A 19,872-nucleotide genomic window follows, 5' to 3' on the forward strand; every position below is an offset into this window, starting at 1 on the left:
TGGGCTGGGCTGGGCTGAGCTGTGGTGTGCTCTCTGCTTTGCTTGCTATGCCCAAGGCAGGTAACTAAGTAGTAGTAGTATCCCAACCAGGCTGGTGCTGGGCTGGGCTCGGGTTTGGTCTGGGTTTTTGGGCGCTGCGTCCTGGTCCCGTCCCGTCTCTCGTCCAAAAAGGCGTGGGTAGAGGTAGGTGATCAATCGCCTTGGGGGGGAGAGTCGAGCAAGTCACAGTAAGCAAGCAAGCAAGCAAGCAAGCAAGGGACAGAAAAGGCGGGTGGCCTGGCGATCGCAAAAAGACCAGACAGAAACGTGTGGGATGGGCTGCTTGTGTTATGATACCAAATGGCGGGTAACAGGCTAAAAAAAGGGAAGGGCTCCCAGGTCCCCCGGCGCAGAGTCCAGGATCAGAGTGCAGAGCACGGGGAGGAAGAGAGAGAGCGAGAGCGAGAGAGAGAGGGAGACCAGCGGTCGTGGCGGGCGGCGGCCGTCGTTCGCTCGCTTGCTCGTTCGTTCGTGTGCTGGCTGCCCCAGTCAGCCAGTCCGTCCCTCGAGACAGAGAGACAGACGGAGCGTGTGTGGTGTGTGGGGGAGGGGAGGAGGCTTGCCGTCGTGATAGGCTGGTCGGCCGCGTATCAACTATTTGTCCGTGCTCGGCCCCGGAAACTGCAGCTCGTGGGACGGATTCCGGGACGGATATTGCATACCCCCCCCTGGTCGAAATGTCTGTGGCTGGGGGCAGACCAAGATGCACTGGAATCGACCGACCTTGATGGCGCGCCGTCGAGATGTTACCGTATGCTGGTGGGCGAGCGAGCGGAAGTATAAGACGTGGTCGACAAGATCTTGGGCTGGCCGAGCGCTGGCTTGATAGATCGGAGGTCCCGTCTATTAGGTACCCGTCCTCGAGGAGTGTAGGGCCTACAGTAACGGGCTACGCCTTCGTTCTCAACTGGCGCTGGCACGTGCGGAAAAGGAGCAAGTCCGGAGATACTGCAACTCCCTGGTTACAGCAACTTGCCCTGCGCTCGCTCACTGCTCACTCACTGTAGGCTGTCTACCGTGCTCGTCGCAGACCACCAACTGTACGTGTGAGTTGCTTGATGAACCAATCAATTCCAAAGCACCTGTGACTTGTCTCTGTGACCAGTTCCCCCAAGGTTACGGCCCCTCTCATCCAGGGACCACGCATTAGCAGCCGACGCGAGTGAGCTGATGGGCGTTGACCCCTCCGGAACCCGGGATTTCACCTTCAAATGGTAACCATGAGGGCAGGTTGCGGGCCGGGTCGGTGGGTGTTGACTGGGACGAGGCACATTCAGTTACAGACAGGCGCCTGGTCCCCACACTTCTCAGCGGTGAGGCCGACAATTCGAATCCGACTGCCAGCCAGTGGCCGACAGGGTCGTTTTGGCCAAAAGCCCCCTCGAGGTTCGGCGGAGGGCGAGCCCCAGTTTGGATAGGTATCGGTGGTGGTGGTTTAACAGGCCGCGAAGAAGAAACGTACACAACTGGGAATCTATCATGTAAGTTATAAAGCAGGCTGGCAACGGCAAGCACACAGAGTCTACCCGGAGGCTGCAAGATGGTAAACCCACGAGAACAGCCAGAAAGCGACTGCACTCGAGTATATATAAAATTATAAATACAGTATACCTATATATACTTGTTATCCAGCAACCGTCGGTTTCTTGCAGCCTGGAGTGCTCCAGTCACCAGTTTCGGTGTGCAGTTAGGCTCGATGGCTGAGACCTTTGTAGAAGCATATAAATGAGCTTCGGTAAACAAATATCATGCCACCAATGCAAGTTGTGATTCCTGCTGGGCTGTGCGACGATGGTTTAATTGCATGAAGTCTTAACACTCACTCGTATTGTTGCGAAGCTTCTAATTTTGGAGAGGGGCCTCTGTTACTAATTACTCCGAACTGTGCTGGCACTGGCAGGGAAGGCCAGGGAGCTATCGATAGACGAGTTCGCAGCTGCCCAAGGTATTCACTGAGGTGGCCCCGCCCAAAGGTTCCGGATCAACCAAGCTGCCGCAGACCCCACGCAGACTAGCGACCCGCTTTAATTTTTTTTCTGCTTTCTCGCGAACATCAAAATGCGCGATTCTTGCTGCGAAGAACACTGCACCATCCTTCCTCTTCCTCACCACTCTCCCAGGCGGCTCGTCTCTCAGCCCCCCAAGCAAGTACCGGCCCTACAGGCTCGGTGCTATCGCCGTGATGATCGCGATTTGCTTCGGCTGCGAGGTGGCCGCCTGTCACATCACCAAATGGTAAGCCACATTCTGCTCAAACGCCCACAACATCCCTCTCCCTTGAATGATGACATCCAAACAACATTGTCTTCTTTTCCCAACAGAATCGACCATGAAGAAATCACGACTGTTCGGGCTCAACTGAGCCTGTTACTTGCCAGTAAAGCTGTCTGACTCCTGTACCACGTCTTGGGGACTCCCCGAGGTGGAAGACGGGAGTGAGAGATGCTATGCCAGATCGAGTGCCCACCGCCTGTCTCGGAGCCTTCATCACTAACATACTCTCTCCTAGAAGAACTCACCCCAGGGTACTCGTCGCTTCGTCGCTGCGATGCGAACAGGCCGCTGAAACAATTTGCTATCCATCTCGCACGCCCGCTTGCCTCGGAGGCAGACTTACCAACCATCTAGCACTCGTGTGTGTGTGTGTGTATGTGTGTGTGTCTGGTCAACCATTCCATGAACGAAAAGGTTAGTCGTTTTTTACTTTCATGCGCACAGCCTTTCGAGTCTAGTGATTCAATTTCCACCTAATTCGCAGTTTCCACTCGAGCTGCCGCCACGAGCCTTTTAGGCAGCAGATGAGGGTCAGAATTCCTTCCTTGGATGTATGAAGATATATAATCCACACACTTACTTTGATGACACCGAGTTTCGAGATCATCTTTGCTAATCTGATTGGTTGCATAGGTAACTATCCCGTGCTCCATGGCGGCAGCACGTGCTGTAAGAACTCGGATTGCCTCGATATTCTAGCGCGAGCTATTTTGCTTCAAGCATTACTGCTGTCTTATGGTGTCCACTTGGAGAGGTAGAAGAGTCAAGAAACGAAAATAAAGAAGATCTGTGTTTGGGTCCAATGAGGAAGGTTCAATCCACGTGATGAAGATTCTCGAACGAGGTCATGGTGTGTGTGTGTGTGTGTGTGTGTGTGAGAAATGAAGTGAAGCTCGACAGCCTCGGCATGGCGTATTAGGTCTGGCTGGCCATGGGCGCGAAAAAGCTGTGCAATCCACGGCTTGTGACGCGACGCGTAGTGGGTGGCCGCTGTAGAATCAGACTGACAACCTGCAACCACTGTAATCATGTGGCCTGTGGGCAGTCGTCACCTGCAGTTTGGCCGGCTTACCACGACAGAAGTCAAGTGTTGAGTCTTATGTATGAAGTACTTCTTACTACGGTACTACAACTCGCGATGTGGTCGGACGCTTTTTGCGACAGCAGCGAATAGATCCGGCACATGCGCCACACGTTGGACGTCATTGGTGGCTGGCCAGCTACTGGGGAGGTGGAAATGCCGAATCACCTTTTCGCGGGTGGGGTGGCTGATGACAGCCACAGATCATGGGCGAATGGCAAGCAACAAATGCACAACCTGGAAGTTGGGGAGCAACTTACTGTGTAAACTATGTGAGGTAGTCGATCCATTAGCTAACTTATGTATACACGCTGCAACTTGGGTCTGCCAGGATAAGCTCGACAACCTCCAGCGTGCTGTCTCTCTCTCTGTCTCTCGCGTGGACTGACTGGACGAAGCCTAGCCCCAGCTGCTTTTGCTCCATTTGCTCCTTTTTTAGCTCGGCTGTTTTCTGGGTCCTGCCTGGGTTCCGGTCTCGTCTGTCCAGTCCAGACTCTAGTAGAGAGTGAGGCTCGCCCGCCCACCTGACAAACAACCAAGTCTAATCGAAGCGTTACGTTACTGATGCCATCCTAGTCGGCGTATTATTTGCCTCAGACGTGCTCCATCTTCGCCGTGCGTGCATCTACAGCTGCCAACTATTCACCATTGCACCGCCAAAGACCCCGTCTGCCCCCTCCTCTTTCCGCGACTGCGACCCTGCTGCTGCGCATCAAGCTGAGAATCCACACCGGCACACCCCGACGAGCTTGAGGGATAGAGGGGGGAGTTCGAGCAGAGAAGCTGAAGCCGAAGCCGAAGCCCACGCCGACGCCTACGAGCTCGACGACTACGCCGAGATCCAGGAGCAAGCACGTCGCGACGCCAGGGACGCACGCCAACGCGCCAAGCGGGACCAGAAGCGTCGCTGGCTCGACGAGCAGGACGACATGAAGTTCTCCCACAGCATTCAGTTCAATGCCGTTCCGGATTGGAGCAGCCACTACATCGCTTACAGCAACCTGAAGAAGCTGTGAGTCCTATTCCTTGTCCACACCGCCCTGTTCCCCCGTGTCGTGCCCCGGGAGCTGACTTGGCCATCCTCTCCCCATAGCATCTACACCTTGGAAAAGACCGTTCACCACCCCGGCGCCCCCGATGTCGAGACCAGGCCCCTGCTCCAGAATGATCGGGGAGGCGACGAGCCCGAGGCCGCCTTCGTCCGCGCTCTGAACGTCGAGCTGGACAAGATCGAGTCCTTCTACGCCATCAAGGAGAGGGAGATCCTCGACGAGGTCGAGGACCTGCTGCGAGACGTCGGCTCCTTCGTGGAGTCGGGCGGGAATGGCCATGATCCCGCCCCGAGGCCGACGACCGGTCCCAGCGCCGATCACGTCAGGCAGGTCGCCAGCGGTCGGAGTGCCCGCAGTGCCCGCAGTGCCCGGTCGACCGAGGACGGCATCGAGGACAGCGACAGCGGCGACGACGACGACGAGACCTCGGCCCTGACCAAGAAGCGCCGGTCCAGCGTGGCCGGCGAGCGCATGGGCCGGCGCAGGACCGTGGCCAACGTCATGCACGCCTCGACCGACATGACGGCCTCGACCGAGTTCAACCGCTCGGTGCGCCGCGCCAGCACCGGCTTCGACGACTATGCCGAGATCGGGTCCATGTTCTCGTCGGGCATCATGCTCAAGAAGCGCCTCATCAGCTTCTACGTCCAGCTCTGCGAGCTCAAGTCGTACGCGCAGCTCAACAAGACGGGCTTCCGCAAGGTCCTCAAGAAGTTTGACAAGATCCTGGGCAAGGAGCTCCGCCCCACGTACATGGCCAAGTCCGTGGAGCCTGCCGCCCCCTTCAGGCCCGAGACCCTGGATCGCCTCGACGTCTTCATTAGCAAGCTCGAGCAGGCCTACGCCGCTGTCGTCACCCAGGGCGACGAGGAGCTGGCCAAGAAGGACCTCCGCTCCCACCTTCGCGAGCACGTCGTCTGGGAGCGGAACACGGTCTGGCGTGACTTGATCGGTATCGAGCGCCGCGCCGAGGCCGCCAGCCTGGGCCGTGGGCTCTTGGGCGCTCAGAACGACGGTATGAAGACCAGACTGCAGGGCGACGAGGAGCCGCTGCCCCCGACCAAGGAGATCGCGACGCCCCTGGGCCGCTTTACCTGTCCGACATGGGTGCTCGGGAAGCCCATGTTGACCCTGCTTATCATCCTCGCCGTCTTCCTCGCCCTGCTGATCGTCCCCATCCTGGATCGTCCCGAGCAGCAGAACTGCCTGGCCATGTTGGTATTCGTCAGTCTGCTGTGGGCGACCGAGGTCAGCTCCCTCTCCCCAAACGATGCGATATCAACGTGAACCAACTGAGTAGCTGACAAACTCGACAGGCAATCCCCCTTTTCGTCACGTCGCTCCTGATCCCATTTCTGTGTGTGCTGCTTAACGTCGTCCGCTCCGACGACCCGCCCTACGCCAGGCTGGACTCGAAAAGTGCCACTGCCTATGTCTTCTCGGCCATGTGGACTCCGGTCATCATGCTTCTGCTGGGCGGTTTCACCGTCGCCGCCGCCCTCTCCAAGACCAAGATTGACAAGCGGATCGCCACCTTCGTCCTTAGCAAGGCCGGAACGCGACCGCGAACCGTCCTCGTCGCCAACATGTTCGTTGCCGCGTTTGCGAGCATGCTCGTCAGCAACGTTGCGGCGCCAGTGCTCTGTTTCTCCATCATTGAGGTATGTGTCCCACCGGGAACGCGACGTGTGTGAGCAGCTGACCAACCAACCGGCTGAACGGTGTAGCCCATGTTGCGGAACCTGCCGTCCGACTCCAACATGTCCAAGGCCGTCATCATGGGCATTGCGCTCGCGTCCAACATTGGCGGGATGCTGTCGCCCATCGCGTCGCCCCAGAACGTGGTCGCCCTCGGGTTCATGGAGCCGGCGCCGACGTGGGGCGGGTGGTTCTTCGTCGTCATCCCGGTCGGCGTCGTGTCCATCATTTTCATCTGGATCCTGCTGCTGGTGACGTTCCAGCCCGGCAAGGGCACGACGATTGTGCCGATCCGGACGGTGAGGGAGACGTTCACGATCGGGCAGTGGTTCGTCTCCGTCATCTGCGTGGCCACGATCGGCCTCTGGTGCGCGAGCCACCAGCTCGAGTCGACGTTTGGCGACATGGGCGTCATCGCGATCCTGCCCATCGTCATCTTCTTCGGCATCGGCATCCTGACCAAGGAGGACTTCAACAACTTTCCGTGGACCATCATCATCCTCGCGGCGGGCGGGCTCTCGCTGGGCAAGGCCGTCAAGTCGTCCGGGCTGCTGCACACGGTGGCGGAGGACATCTCCCGACAGGTCCACGGCATGGACCTGTACGTCGTGCTCCTGATCTTCAGCACGCTGACCCTGTTCATTGCGACGTTCATCAGCCACACGGTGGCGGCGCTCATCATCCTGCCTCTGGTCAGCGACATTGGCAAGGCGATGGAGGAGCCACACCCGAACCTGCTGGTCATGAGCGCGGCCCTCATGTGCTCGGCTGCCATGGGCCTGCCGACGTCTGGGTTTCCCAACATGAGTAAGTGGACACCCATCTTCCCCCTCCCCTCTTTCCTCTTTCCTTCCCTCTTTCGTCCCCTCTCGCCTCTTGGGGCCTGGTTACGAGGTGCTAATCCCTGTTTGCAGCGGCCATCATGAAGGAGGACGCGACTGGGCAGCGATACTTGCAGGTCAAGCATTTCATCACCCGCGGCGTGCCGAGCAGTATCATCACGCTGGCGGTGGTGGTGACGATCGGCTACGGCGCCATGCGCATCATCGGGTTATAAGCCCTGCCTCCTCCTCCTGCTGAGCTGACTAGCCGAGGGGATATGGCATAATTCTATATAGTAGATCTGGCTTTCCACCTAAACCACCTGACTACGATGATGATCTTGGTGCAGTCACCTGTACATATGCACAAATACATGTAGCCACATAGAGAGATTGGAAAGAAGTTCCTGCACCTGGTTACGAGTAATTAAACAAAATGGCATCCATGATATATATATATATACAAGCGCACTATTCTCTTTCACTGATGCGATTGAGGAGGGGTGAGGGGTGGTACTCGATCTGCCTCTTTTCTCTCTCTCTCTCTCTCTCTCTCTCTCTCTGTCTGTGTGTGTGTGTATGTGTGTGTATGCGTGAGTTATCTATTAGGTGCCTGCTTGGGTAGACATTCAACCCCTGGTCGCCATGTGTCGAGTTGTTGCAGGGTGGGTGATGGTGGATTCATCCCAGTCCCAGTTCTCGGGCATCCAATTCCCACGCCCACGCCGACGCGGGGCAATTTCAGCCGGCTCCAAGTTTAGCTCCCAGATCCTTGTGGCTACCTGGCCAAAGTTGCACGGTACCTAGCTACGTACCCCGTCACCCGTGTCGCAATTGGGTTTTGAGCCGCACCGTAGCCACCATGCAACATCATCTTGGGACCGTCCCTGGGGTTTGGCTGATCTGACAGGCTGTCGCTCGCGCACTCACTCACTGCATTCAACGGGTCCAACCTGCTGTACCTATAACGCCCATCCATCCCCGATATCAGAGGCTTCCCAGGTCTTCACAACCAGTCGGCGGGTTGAATGCGGACGAAAGGCGCGCAAAGTCCAACTGATCGCCGAAACGGATCGCCTCTTCCCCCTACCTACATACCTACATACATAGTTACCCAACCTAGGCATTAACCAAGCGTCTAACTTGGGGAACTAACTTGGACAGTCCAAGTTACTAAGTCAAAGTCCGGTCGTTGATAAACCGGGCTGGAGAACTGCTGCTGGTCAGGGTCCCTCCTCGCCCGCCTTCAACTTGGAGGCTGCCATGTTGTGTTGTTCTGGAAGCTTGGCCGCGCCCCGTCTTAGACTGCAGCCGTCTCAAGGTCCAGCTACGTGAAACGGGCATCGACCTTTTTCTTCTACTCCGTGCTATCACTGCTTCGGAGACAACAGACACATCGCCTCTGTCTATGACGACCTGTTACACAACCCCCGACACCCACGATCCGCCTTGCGCACCCTTGGCCAAGTCGGGGCGCAACATGTAACAGAACCCCCCCCCTCCGCCCCTCTAGATCTGAACCGACCACCCCAGGAGCCCTGCAGCCCAGCCGCCCAGCCCGTGACGACACACCCATCCGCGACAATGCAGCCTGGCCGACCCCAGCGAGCCCCAGGGAGCTTCTCCCCCCTTCCCGGCAGCAGCGTGTCGTCCTCGGCTGCTGCTGCCGCCGCCGCAGCGTCCGGGGCCGGCGCCGGCGGCGGAGGAGGAGGAGGAGGACCCAGCGCCGCCCGAGACGATGCCTCACAGCTGCGCCTTCAACAGCAACACCAACATCACCAGCACCACCAACAGGCCTCCTCCCAGTACCCCGTGCGGCCCCAGATACGCAGAATCGAGTCCTCCGAGAGCGACGACGCCTCCATCTCGTACACCAAGACCCGCAGCCCGCAATCCCCGATCGGCGTCACGAGCCCCTCGTATTCCAACTTCACGGCGCTGCCGAACAGCAGCTCGACCAGCCTGCACAACTTCTCGCGACCCGGCCGCCCCAGCAACAACGCCCACGACGCAGCCAGCGTCCGCACCGTCTCGCCCCTTGCGCCCCCGCCCCCGCGGCCGGGAGGCGCAGGACACCACTCCCGGAAGCACTCGCAGACCCAGGGCCTGTTCGACTCGACCCTGCCGTCCACGAGCTCCTCCAACCTCGCCCAGTTCGCCCAGACTGCCTCGTCTCCGACTGGAATCCAGCACGCGCCGGCTATGCCCTCCCCCGGCCTGTCGGCCAGCCAGATCGCCGCCCAGGCCGCAGTCCAGCAACACCAGCAGCACAACCGCCACCGGTCGCAGACCGTGCCCTTCCCCGGCAGCGAGCTCCCCGACACTGCGCGCCGGCCGGGAACAAGACCGCTCCAGGGTGCCGGTGCCGGCCCCGGCGAAAACAGCAGCAGTCGAGGCCCGCTGAGCCCTCCCATGCTCAGTCTGACCGAGGCCAGCATCCCGCGCGACGCCGGCGCCCTGGGCGGCGGGAGCAGTGCCGGCGACCGGGCATACCACAATGGCCTGTTGGGAAACCAGGCCGCCACCACGGCAGCAAATATCGCCTTTCCCAGGACGTCGCCGCAGTCTTCGCCCGGCCTGCCCACACCCGATCTGCAGTCGCAGCAGTCGCCCTTTCCGCCGTCCCTCCCCAACCCCGAGAAGCCGGTCAAGGCCGAGAAGTCCAAGGTCAAGCTGTTCTCGCGGCCCAAGAAGATCGATACCAAGGGCGAGTCCAAGGAGAGGCCCTTGCCCAGCCCCGGCAAGATTGGCTCGGCGTTGGCGTCCCTGCAGAGGGCCAACTACAGCACCACCAGCCTGGCCGACAGCCAGTCCATGTACAACCTGGCCAATTCCTCGTCCGCCACGATACGCCCCATAGACACGGCTACGGAGAAGGAAACCAAGGAGAAGGAGAAGAAACACCACTTCTTGTCGCGGCAGAAGCACAAGATCAGCGGCAAGGAAGACTATCACCTGCCCCTATCCTCGGCCGCCAGCAACTCGCGCCCCGTCGATCCCAACGCCCCGTCCAGTCTCTACAATTTCAACCTCCCGCCGAGCCCGGGGCCCAACAGTGCCAGCTTCAGCAAGTCCGTCTCGGGCCTCGACCTGCGGCATGGCGGCCGCGCCCTTCGCGAGAAGCGGAAGGAAGAGTCCAAGCTCGGCATGAGCCACGATAACGAGTCCGTCTTTACCATGAACTCCGAGTGGCCGGGACCGGGGAGTCTGGGCTCGTCGCTGACGCAGACCCAGTCGAATCTCTCCCATCTACCACTCGAGCCCGTGGATAGCTCCAAGTACGGCTTGCATAACATGATGCTCGATGACGCTTGGCCGTATCTCAAGGCCAAGCTGCTCGTCGTGTTTGAGGGCGAAGACCTACGGCTCCCCATCGAGGACTTCAACAGGGCCGTCACAATGCATATACAATACTGCATCCAGCGGCGCTCGGCATACATAATCATCGAGGATCTGAGGGAGCTCCTGTCTACCGGCTTCACGTCTCTGGACTACACCCTGCGCAAGACGACCGAGGACCGCCTGATCCCGGCCTTGGCCGATGTTTGGATGGCCACCTTCACAAGCATCTTACCCTACATGCAGGCCATTTTCCTGCCTCTGGATCTCGAGTTTTCTGGCGTTGGGCCCTTGTTGACCACAGAGCAGGCCCGCGACTTCTGGGGTGGTGTGGCTAGCGGCAGTGCGCACTCGTTCACCGAGCGCGAACTTGGCGCCGTTCTGGACGTCAGAAGACTCGTGTTGCTGACCTTCCGCGATGTCTTGATATTGCCGCGCTACGACAAGTTGAAGACCATCTTCTCCCGGTTGAGTCTGGAGCACCTGCCCAGCAGCCTGGCGAGCCTGGCCTTGGCTAGCCCACCACCCATCTCGGAGGGAGCCATGAGTTCTTCTCCCCGAGACGCCTCCATTCTGAGCAGTGTGGGGGAAGCTAGACCAGGTACTGCCATGTCGGTCGACCCCAGCGTTGCTAGTTACAACTCAAGTTCGTCGACGCTTCTGAACGAGGGAAGCAACCCAAGCCGCTCGCGGGCCATCTCCAATGTGTCTTTCGGGTCAGGTGCCTCGGGAGGCGACGTTGGCAGCCAGCAGGGATTACTTCGGCCGTTCGCTCCAGGCAGGAGTCGAGCGGACAGCGACCGGACGGATCGGGACCGCGCTGAAGCGGAGAGCGGAAGTAAGCAGGTCACCGACATGGTAGGCCGCATGCTACAATGTATGAGCGTGCTAGCCAGTGTGTCGGTAAACAACTCGCCATCAACCACGGGCCTCGACCAATTGGGCCCGGCACCCCCCGGGGCACCGGACGAGGGGTCGAAGCAGGTGACAGAGCTCGGACGGCTCCTCAAGCTCAACTGGCTCGGCCGCGGACGGACGGGCCGGAACCGGCGCGGCATGGTCGGCGGAAGAGTCCGGAGGGACGTCAGTGCGCAGAGGAGTGTAGGCACCGGGGGAAGCGGTCACAGCCGGTCCAATTCGGCGCTGTCAGGTTTCGGTGCGGGCGCAAACGGGCCCGGGAATGGATTAGGAATCGGGGTCGTCAGGGAGGGCGTCGGCGTTTCTGGATAAGGGGCACGCGGCCACACACATGGAATGTACAGTTTGGGCGACGCGCCTTTGCATAAAAGGGGCGTACATCTTTCAACACAATGCAGGCGGCGTTCAAAGGGAGGGGGGAGTCAACAATACATCGGATAGGTATGCGTCATGAGATCCAAGGATCCTGGTTGATAGTCTTTACAGAACGGCACCCTGGTCATTCGGCTGTCGTGGAGGCCAGCTCAGGATAGTAGGCAGGAGTTCGGGCAGGGTAGAGATCAAGCTTGGTCAGTACGGATTATCGAGTTTGGAAATGAAGAGACTTCCAGTACCACAACGTCTACATGAACCTAGCCGGGGGCAGTGGATGCATCAAAACGAAGAAAATATTCAACTGAAAAAGTCAAGCCACTCTTGGGGGTTTGAGAATCGTTAGGTCGTTTTGTCTATCCGGAAAGTTACATTTTGTCTATCTCATCAAGTACCGCCGCCTAATATCAAGCATACGCGCAGCGGGCGCCGTTCATGCTATTGCTCCCAGGTACGAGCAGCTAAGAGTCGAAACCGTCCAAGCACCTCGCATCGATCCCGTTTCCAGGCGCCTTTCAATTGAAGGCGGCCCGTGCTGGAGGAATTGAAGGCGAATAGTGTATGGTCTGTCCTCCTGTCCCTTTCCAAATTACTGCATTACCTCCTCCCATCTGGCGATTGCCTGCCCGCGTCCCCTTTCCCCTGTGCTTGCCCATTTGTCACGTAGGCTACCGCCACTTGTGTGTTGAGTAAAGTGTGTTGTTGACTGGCCGGGTCCTCACTCGCGTCCTGTCTAGTAGTGAGTTCCGTTCAGGACCACGGCCGTGGTGTTCAATGCAGTCGAGTTGACGGATCTGGCGACGTAGGTGTGGTTGGTCCAGTGGTGGTGCTGCGTGTAGTTGGTCGGCGGCGCGACCTGGGGGAACGACTGGTTCCAGGAGGTAGGGAAAGCCAGCGTCGTGGCGGCGAGGCCCAGGACCATGCAGAGAACGTTGACCATTGTGACTGGTTGGTGGTATAGTTGTTCCTTGGATTGAGATTAAGTGTGTTTCTGTCTGGAAGAGAAAACTTGGAGATATTGAGATCCTTGAAGAATCGGATGGTCGATATGCAAATGGGAGCAAGAGAGACACCTCAGGTACCAGAGCAAGCAGAAATCGCGTGACAGGTATTCAATCAAATATACCTTCGGGCCCCCATACTCATAGAATAGAGCTCCATAGAAAAACCTTGCCGTCATATAAACCCCATGGGCCTTGGTCTCGGGGGACACACTCGCGATGGCCGGTTTTCGCCCCTGGAGAACCACATCTTACAGATACCCACACGGTTTGTTGTGCACACTTGAAATTGCCGCAACACCACTGACGGCGAAACATGGCCTGCCTTGCGAAGTAGATCAGGCTTCTGCCGGGCGCAAGGGAGGGAGGTTGGTTATCTTGCCCATCACTGACGGAGCGGCCGTGGTTCAGGGTGGGTATTATAGACGATCGTGATAAGATATCATGAATGCCGGAGCCGCACGCCCCCATCTTCGCGGCGCTAATTGGGCTTCCCAGCACCGACCCGCAAGAAACGGCCCTCTCGAGGCTGTCTCTTGGGGAGGCCGGAGGCAAGGATGATCTTGTCCGGCCAAACCACGGTGAATATATGGATATGGATGTGCACGGCTTGGTTGCTTGGTAGGCTGGGACAGCAGCGCGACCGGCAGCAAGCTCTACATAGTAGTTGGAACGCCTCTTTCAACTGATATGGCACGGCGTCCGGCAGACGCTGGGCTATTCGACCAAATCTACCTTCCGCAGTAGAAATACAGACCCGCCTGACACCTAAACTTTGCTGGTTTTGCAAGATTGGAGCTACTTGACCGTGGCCCCAGAGCGACCTTGAAGAGATTGGCCACATGTTAAGCTTGGCATATATCGGGTGAGGCTCAATTCCCGAGAGTCCATGTCGTTGTTTGTTGTTCGCCGTGGGAGCGATGTGGAAGCTTTCACACCACACCCCAGCGTGAGTCTTCTACTGTAGGGTGTGGAACGCAGGACCAGACGATGCAGCTGTCATGGACCTGCATTTAAGAATTTTTTAAACATTGGCGAATGAGGTTTGTCGATCTTATTGAACTGGCTTGGCGGTCCGGCACTCGCGATGGAGATCACTGCAAGGATGCCAGGGTCGGCACTCAGGGCACTCACCGTGGAGAGAGACTAAGGCAGGGGTGTGTCAGGGTGTCAGCAGTCAGGCAGGTCAGGGTGCTCTGCATAGTAGTTAGGTGTTGTCCAAGCGGTATGTCATACACGAGTGGCACAATTCCCAGCGCTGGCCGTGCATAAATTGCACTTCTTATAGTTTGACTTCCAGAAACGTAGATGGTGTATCCGAAGAATTTGCTTTTCATCGGCCCTCCCTCCTCTCTTTCCATTTTCACTCTCCTCTCGACTTTGCTTTTTCACCTTCCGCCCCATTCTCCTCCCCACGCTTGCGTACTATCTTATTACTAGCGCCTCTCGCTAATTCTCATCAGAATTCACATACGCTAAAACACTAGGCACACTTTTCCCGAATTACGTGTGACACCTGGCTGGGACAAAACTGAGCAATCACAAAGTCTATCCTAGGGTAGGATGAGGAAGTAAGGCCGAGGACTGTGGCTCCATAGCTAGCTTGCAGATGATAGGTGCAACCTGTGGTTGCTATCCAGCGGGTATCCTGGGTTGAACAGACTGCTGTAGGATGGTGTCGAAATTTAGAACATCGTAATCCTCATTGAAACGCGCCAGGCCAATGAATAAGGACGTACGAATCAGACCTACCATGTTATACTCGTATCCAGCCCCTAACTCGAGGCATGGGCAATTATGCATAACGGAGGACGACACTCTGCATCTTGGGTTGAGTCCCGTGCTAAAGCACGCCTCAAGGTCAGCTAACAAGACCAGGCTTAGCGAGCCGAGAACCTTTTTGAATCGCCACGCAACACTAAGACATTTGATGAGTTAGAGTTTGTGTCTCTGCCTGCTAGCTGAAGGCTGTCTATAGAAACGGTCTTGCTTGAGCTGGACATGTTCCTACTCATAGCTAAGTTGGGTTACAAAAGAGGGTTCCATTAAGTGCAGGCTAAAGTGCATTCGGTAGGCAAGCTATATGATATAGTATTAAGCTGTCTTAGCCTATCCAGAACACCCGTATAGCTCAGCAGGCACGTCCAATTGATCTTTGCGAGTAATTTGTCAGGGATAGCAAGAGGACCTCACCCCAACAAAGACCTCTCGCCGCCTTTTTTGAGAGTTGCCAAAGAAGGATAAACCAACTTTCCCTTGACCTGTACAGGGCTCGGTAAACTGTAATCAAACCTGACTTATCGATGGGTGATCCATTGAACTACAGCTGTTCCCACGAGCAACTATGAAAAGTTGCTCGATATAACCAATTCGAATATAGCAGGTTGACTTTCTATTTTTAATACTCAATCGTGACTTTGTGATGGTGGTTGCTACTACTGCGTGCAGATTATCCTCATGGCCAAGGAATTTATGTGGGGAAGGCTGCCGTGTCTGGTACCTACATATGTATTTACTATCCAATGATGACCTGCAATGAGTATCAACTATACCTGATCGATACAAGATAGGCCGCTTTGATCCCTCTGGAGCAAAGATAGTTCGTGCCAGCCAAGACATCGAACGATTTCCTCCCGCTTTGACACCTTCCTGCAAGGGTCATGCCAGCGGTGGAAAGTTGTGTGGGGAACTTTTCCTCTGTCTACTGTGTAGGTAACTCGGGCTTTCCGCTTACCCGGGCGACCCGGTCCGTGACCGAAACGCAGGGCCTGTCCGATCAAGACTTTTCTTCTTTCAAGTGCGGCGAGTAATCACTCGTACCTAGTATATGCGGTGTTAGCTTGTCATTCTCAGCTGAATTAGCGAGTGCAGCTTGTCAGAAAGGACGCAGTCTCTCTTCGGCTAAAATGTCTAGCTACATTCGCCTTTCCCAGCTGGCATGCTTCTCAGTGCATGATTAATCATTTTCGGCGCATCATATTCACCGGGTATGTCCAGAACTAGAACATACTGTGCCTATTCATCGGGGGACTGTACACTTCCACAGGATCGCACTCATCGCCGAAGCCGCCGTTCCTCATGAATATTGCAGAACGAAGAGCTCAGTTATGTTGCGCGTCCCAAGCATCTCGTGTTCGGTCACAGATATCTCTGTTCATTCTTTTGGTGCAAGCGTTTCACCACTTCGCAAGCAGGCGGGTTGGATGCAGTCCTACTCTTTCCGGGTTGGTCACCCGTATAATGATCGCCAACAGTTCTCATGATCTACGCGTCATGACTGCTGGCCACTCCATACGATATGTGCACAACAGTTGACAGTCGTTGCATTACATAGCCTTGACCAGGTTCGTCATCGATGATGACGAACCTGGGTGGACTGAGGGACATCATCGTGGCTATTAGTAGATGTAAGAGGATTACTGTACATTGGCGCATGTTTCAATCGGCATACGCATGGAGTAAGGCCAAAGCAATACATCTCATGGTCGAAGCCGGCTTGGCGCTCCAGAGAGCCAGCTAGCCACGTTCGTGAGGCGATAGATCAATACTCCGTCCTCTCTGTGCTTTGCTCTCAACAGGGATACAGAGCTCGAGGTTTGTTATTTAAGTAACTTGTCCCTTCAGTTTCAGCGTTGATCCAAGCTGGATTATCACTGGCTCACCTAATAGTATTGGATCCTTCGTCATTTAGTGGCTAAAGCACCTTTGCGTCTCTTTCAACATGCACTGTTGATCGCGGAATGTCACCACCAACGATGCCACATTGTTCGGAGGGTTTACCAGGTCTACGTCGTCGACCTGTTGGGCCTTTGGAAACTTCGTGACATTTTTGGTGCTGACATTCCGCGAACAACAGTGGACGTTGAAAGAGATGTAAAGGTGCTTGAGCCAGTAGGTGTTGATGGGACCAGGACTGCATAACTGTGTCACAGGGTATCCAATGATCCGGTTACACGGCGAACCTGTCAAGCATGCCTTCGCCGAATATGCCCTTGGACCAAAGTTCCGACGCAGCCGGCCGTGGTCTACATATGACAAGCCTTTGATGGCCGTCGAATCAAGAGCAGGTCTCGGACGCACCAACCTGCGTCGGGGAACGAACGCTCTTTGCAACCTAGATGGACCAACAGCGTTGTAAGTAAGCACCTGTTTCGCCACGGCTCATTGCACGGGCCGGAGTCGAGAATACTAATCATCATTTCAGATGAAACTGCTGTTCACACAGGCGGGAAACCTAACCGCGGTACGGCATCAAATCGAATCGAGGCGAGCGGACCTGGGTCGAATATAACGTGATATTGAATAGTCGAACCTTCAAAAAATTCATAGCGATGTCGAGTTGCTTTCTCAGTATTCGCTAATCCTGGATGACCTGTGGAATCGCCCTGCGTTCCTTCCATGGAAGGCGCCTGGCAGAAAATCGCATGGGAAAAAAACCTGCGGCACCTGAGATCATCCTCGCGTCATCACGCTGGTGTGGACGGGTACAATGATTGCCATAACATCTCAACGGATAAGCGCGAAGCATGGCTTTCGCGGATGGAATGAGGTGGTGGGGAGATGTGGTGCCGTTGAGCCGGGGAAATCAGTCTTGTAATGACTGGATGATGTAAAGTGAGACAGCAAGACAGCTTTGTTAAAGCTACACCCAAGTGATCCCGATAAATCAAAGCTACTTCCACGCAAACGCCCATAACTATAGATGAGTCCTAGTTATTAATAGCCTGGCTAGGTGGACGCAATCGAGGGTTCTGCCCAGGGTATTGAGAGTGGTTAGACATGGAATACGCGGGTGATGTGTTGCTGGCCGTTGCAACATTTGCAAACACGGGATCAAGAAGTACACGTAGCAATTCGAGAGAACCAAAGTCCCACCTGCGGTTACACGTTTCGGTAGCAATATACAAGTTTGGAGGAGTATTTGCTCTCCAATAGCACGTGTACGGCTTGAGAGCGCGAGTGTTGTCCTCGGAAAAATCCTCTTGCGCTCATGATGCAGCTAGGGGTATTGAGAAATCTCATTACGCGGAGCCCCTATGTTGGATTGCAACTGTATGTCCTAGAGTGAATCGGTGTTGATCGTTGGTATTCAGCTTCAAGAAGAGTAACGCCACTCTGCTGGCTACCCAATAGCAGGCATCTTACGTTGTATTGCAATTTGACTGTCTATATCAGGGCCCGAATGTCAAGGATCTGGGTGGGATCTTGAGCAAGAGGATACCTACTTGCTGATGATGCGTGGCTAGGGCCCAAAGGCCGACTAGATGCTCTATCAGCTGGCTAGCTACGCGAAACAGTGGCGAGACCAAATCAGGATTATACAGAGGCAAGCCCGTTTCTCTTGTCAGAAGGAGTCCCGTTGTTGTACTATTTGTCAGTGCCGACACTTGACCCCCAAGTTCGGGGCGCAGCTCCAAGGTCCGGACTACGAGACGCCTTACATAATCAACACCCGCTTATGCTAGGAATCTGCTGGGCCGTCTTGAGCCCCAGCGGACCCACACCCGAGGTAGGAAGGAAAAAAAGAAAAAGAAATCCTCGTAGGACACTGCCCACACGACAGCTTGGCCACACACCATCGCCCTTAGGCCCCCGGATTCAAGGCCTCCCCGGCCATATATGCCGGATTGCGCCGCATCCCCGGCAGAGGCGTCTGCCGCAGTATCCTAGTACTTGAAACTTCCGAATATCCCTTGCGGCTCATCGTTCGTTCTTAGCATTGTGAGCCCTCTGCCCACGACGAAGGCCGCACCAAGCAGAGCAAAGGGACGGCCATGACAAGCGAGATTTATCATGCCTCGAGACCTACCGTGGCCGAGCCAGCCAGCTTTCCAGGAATGTCTCGAGCATCGTGCCATGAAAGGGTGAAGCTTTTCAGTGCACTTCGGAGATGCCAGGATCCGCTGAACGCTTCGTGAGGAACGTACCGGCCGGCACTGACCGGGTTTCTCGGCTAGTCCATTTGTAGCTCAGTTGGAACCCCTATTCACACCACGAAACTCGGCCTTTGGACAGAACAATGATCACACGATGCCAACCCCAGAAGGCGTCTGTGGGCGAACGGGTCCCTTGACCCGCGACTACAGATCAATGTCAATGGGACCACTTACTTGGGGAGCATGGATCTCTCGCAGGCCGTACAGCGCTCTTAGTTTTCTGGGACCATCACCTATAGTCAAGTGTGGCCGGAATCACTGTCGGGATAATCAGCAGTTTGCAACAGTGAGAGTGGAACGAGGGGAATGAGACGTCCCATACGCTTTGCTGGTACCCCTGAAGGCACTGTTATACCTACCACATTGCCGTCCAATAGCCAGCCCAATGCATATGCAGACTGGGTAAGTGATACTCTTTGCGGCCCAAGCTCGAGCCTGCATACGATAACTGACGCCAGAAGTTACGACCTTGATATATGCATTTGGGTTTGCCCCCAGCCGTGTACCGAGGCTGACATGAAGCAACCTGGCTACACCCTCGCAGTCTTCATTAATTATCTCAGGTGATTGGATAGGCCCAGCCACAGAATGCCTTGGTCAAATAGTTGCAAACGCCAGGAGGGCAAGACCGTACGACGCCGAGAAATATGTCTCGATCCATAAATTTTACACAAATGACAATCACAAGCGATCAATGCGATAATGGTGACAGAATCGGGTGCGTACTGAAGTGTAGTGGAGCTGTGGTCACCCTGTCGTGGACTGCTGACTAGGATCCACCACGAAACCTATGACCAAGACAACATAACCTAGTGGGTTAGCGACGACGACGACGCCGACGACGACGCCTTGTTTGGTTTGCTGATTACGATTAGCCGATGAACCTGCCTGCCGGATTGGATATTAGCTGAGACATTGGTATGCGAAATACGAGACATGGTGCTAGCCAGTGGGGGCGGGTTTTGTAATAAAACCGACCTAATGGTGGGTTTGTCTTGAGGAAGAGGCATATATCGTCCATTGAAGCTGAATTTGGTACTAGCATGAAGCGTGAAACGGTGCTTGAGTTCGAGATAAGATGGTTTGCTTCTGTGAAAGCATCCAATCAATTGAACGGCGTGTGAGACATAGGCTTGCAGCGCCCCTGCAGGTACGCAACGCAATGCCTCGTGTTTACGCGAGACAATGTATTATAGACACAGCTCGGTTAACAAAATAGGAGCGTCAATTCTCCTCCTTTCTTCAGAAAAGCATAAGTATATAAGTGCGCAAGCAGCAAAATCTTACGAGATGCGCACCAATCTTGTGAGTCCAGCTCTGGACAATTCCCGGTAACCTCTC

The 19,872-nt window shown here is 55.8% G+C and overlaps 3 protein-coding genes across 3 annotated transcripts; 2 read left to right on the top strand and 1 right to left on the bottom strand.

Annotated features, from left to right (window-relative positions):
- Window positions 1–4,323: 4,323 nt before the first annotated feature.
- JN550_012429 (uncharacterized protein) lies at window positions 4,324–7,201 on the top strand (the record flags this gene model as incomplete). Its single annotated transcript, XM_049310903.1, has 5 exons — window positions 4,324–4,406; window positions 4,488–5,694; window positions 5,763–6,107; window positions 6,174–6,951; window positions 7,059–7,201. 5 exons carry the CDS (start codon window positions 4,324–4,326, stop codon window positions 7,199–7,201), a joined length of 2,556 nt encoding a protein of 851 aa, XP_049165569.1.
- Window positions 7,202–8,549: 1,348 nt separating this feature from the next.
- Window positions 8,550–11,534, top strand: JN550_012430 (uncharacterized protein; the record flags this gene model as incomplete). Its single annotated transcript, XM_049310904.1, has 1 exon — window positions 8,550–11,534. The coding sequence occupies one exon, from the start codon at window positions 8,550–8,552 to the stop codon at window positions 11,532–11,534; it is 2,985 nt and encodes a 994-aa protein (XP_049165570.1).
- A 793-nt stretch (window positions 11,535–12,327) lies between these two features.
- On the bottom strand, window positions 12,328–12,534 carry JN550_012431 (uncharacterized protein; the record flags this gene model as incomplete). The annotated part of the gene is made up of 1 exon (XM_049310905.1): window positions 12,328–12,534. One exon carries the CDS (start codon window positions 12,532–12,534, stop codon window positions 12,328–12,330), a length of 207 nt encoding a protein of 68 aa, XP_049165571.1.
- Window positions 12,535–19,872: the final 7,338 nt, after the last annotated feature.

Source organism: Neoarthrinium moseri (genome assembly GCF_022829205.1).
Source record: "Neoarthrinium moseri strain CBS 164.80 chromosome Unknown scaffold86_Wmoseri_CBS_16480, whole genome shotgun sequence".
Lineage (NCBI taxonomy): Eukaryota > Fungi > Ascomycota > Sordariomycetes > Amphisphaeriales > Apiosporaceae > Neoarthrinium > Neoarthrinium moseri.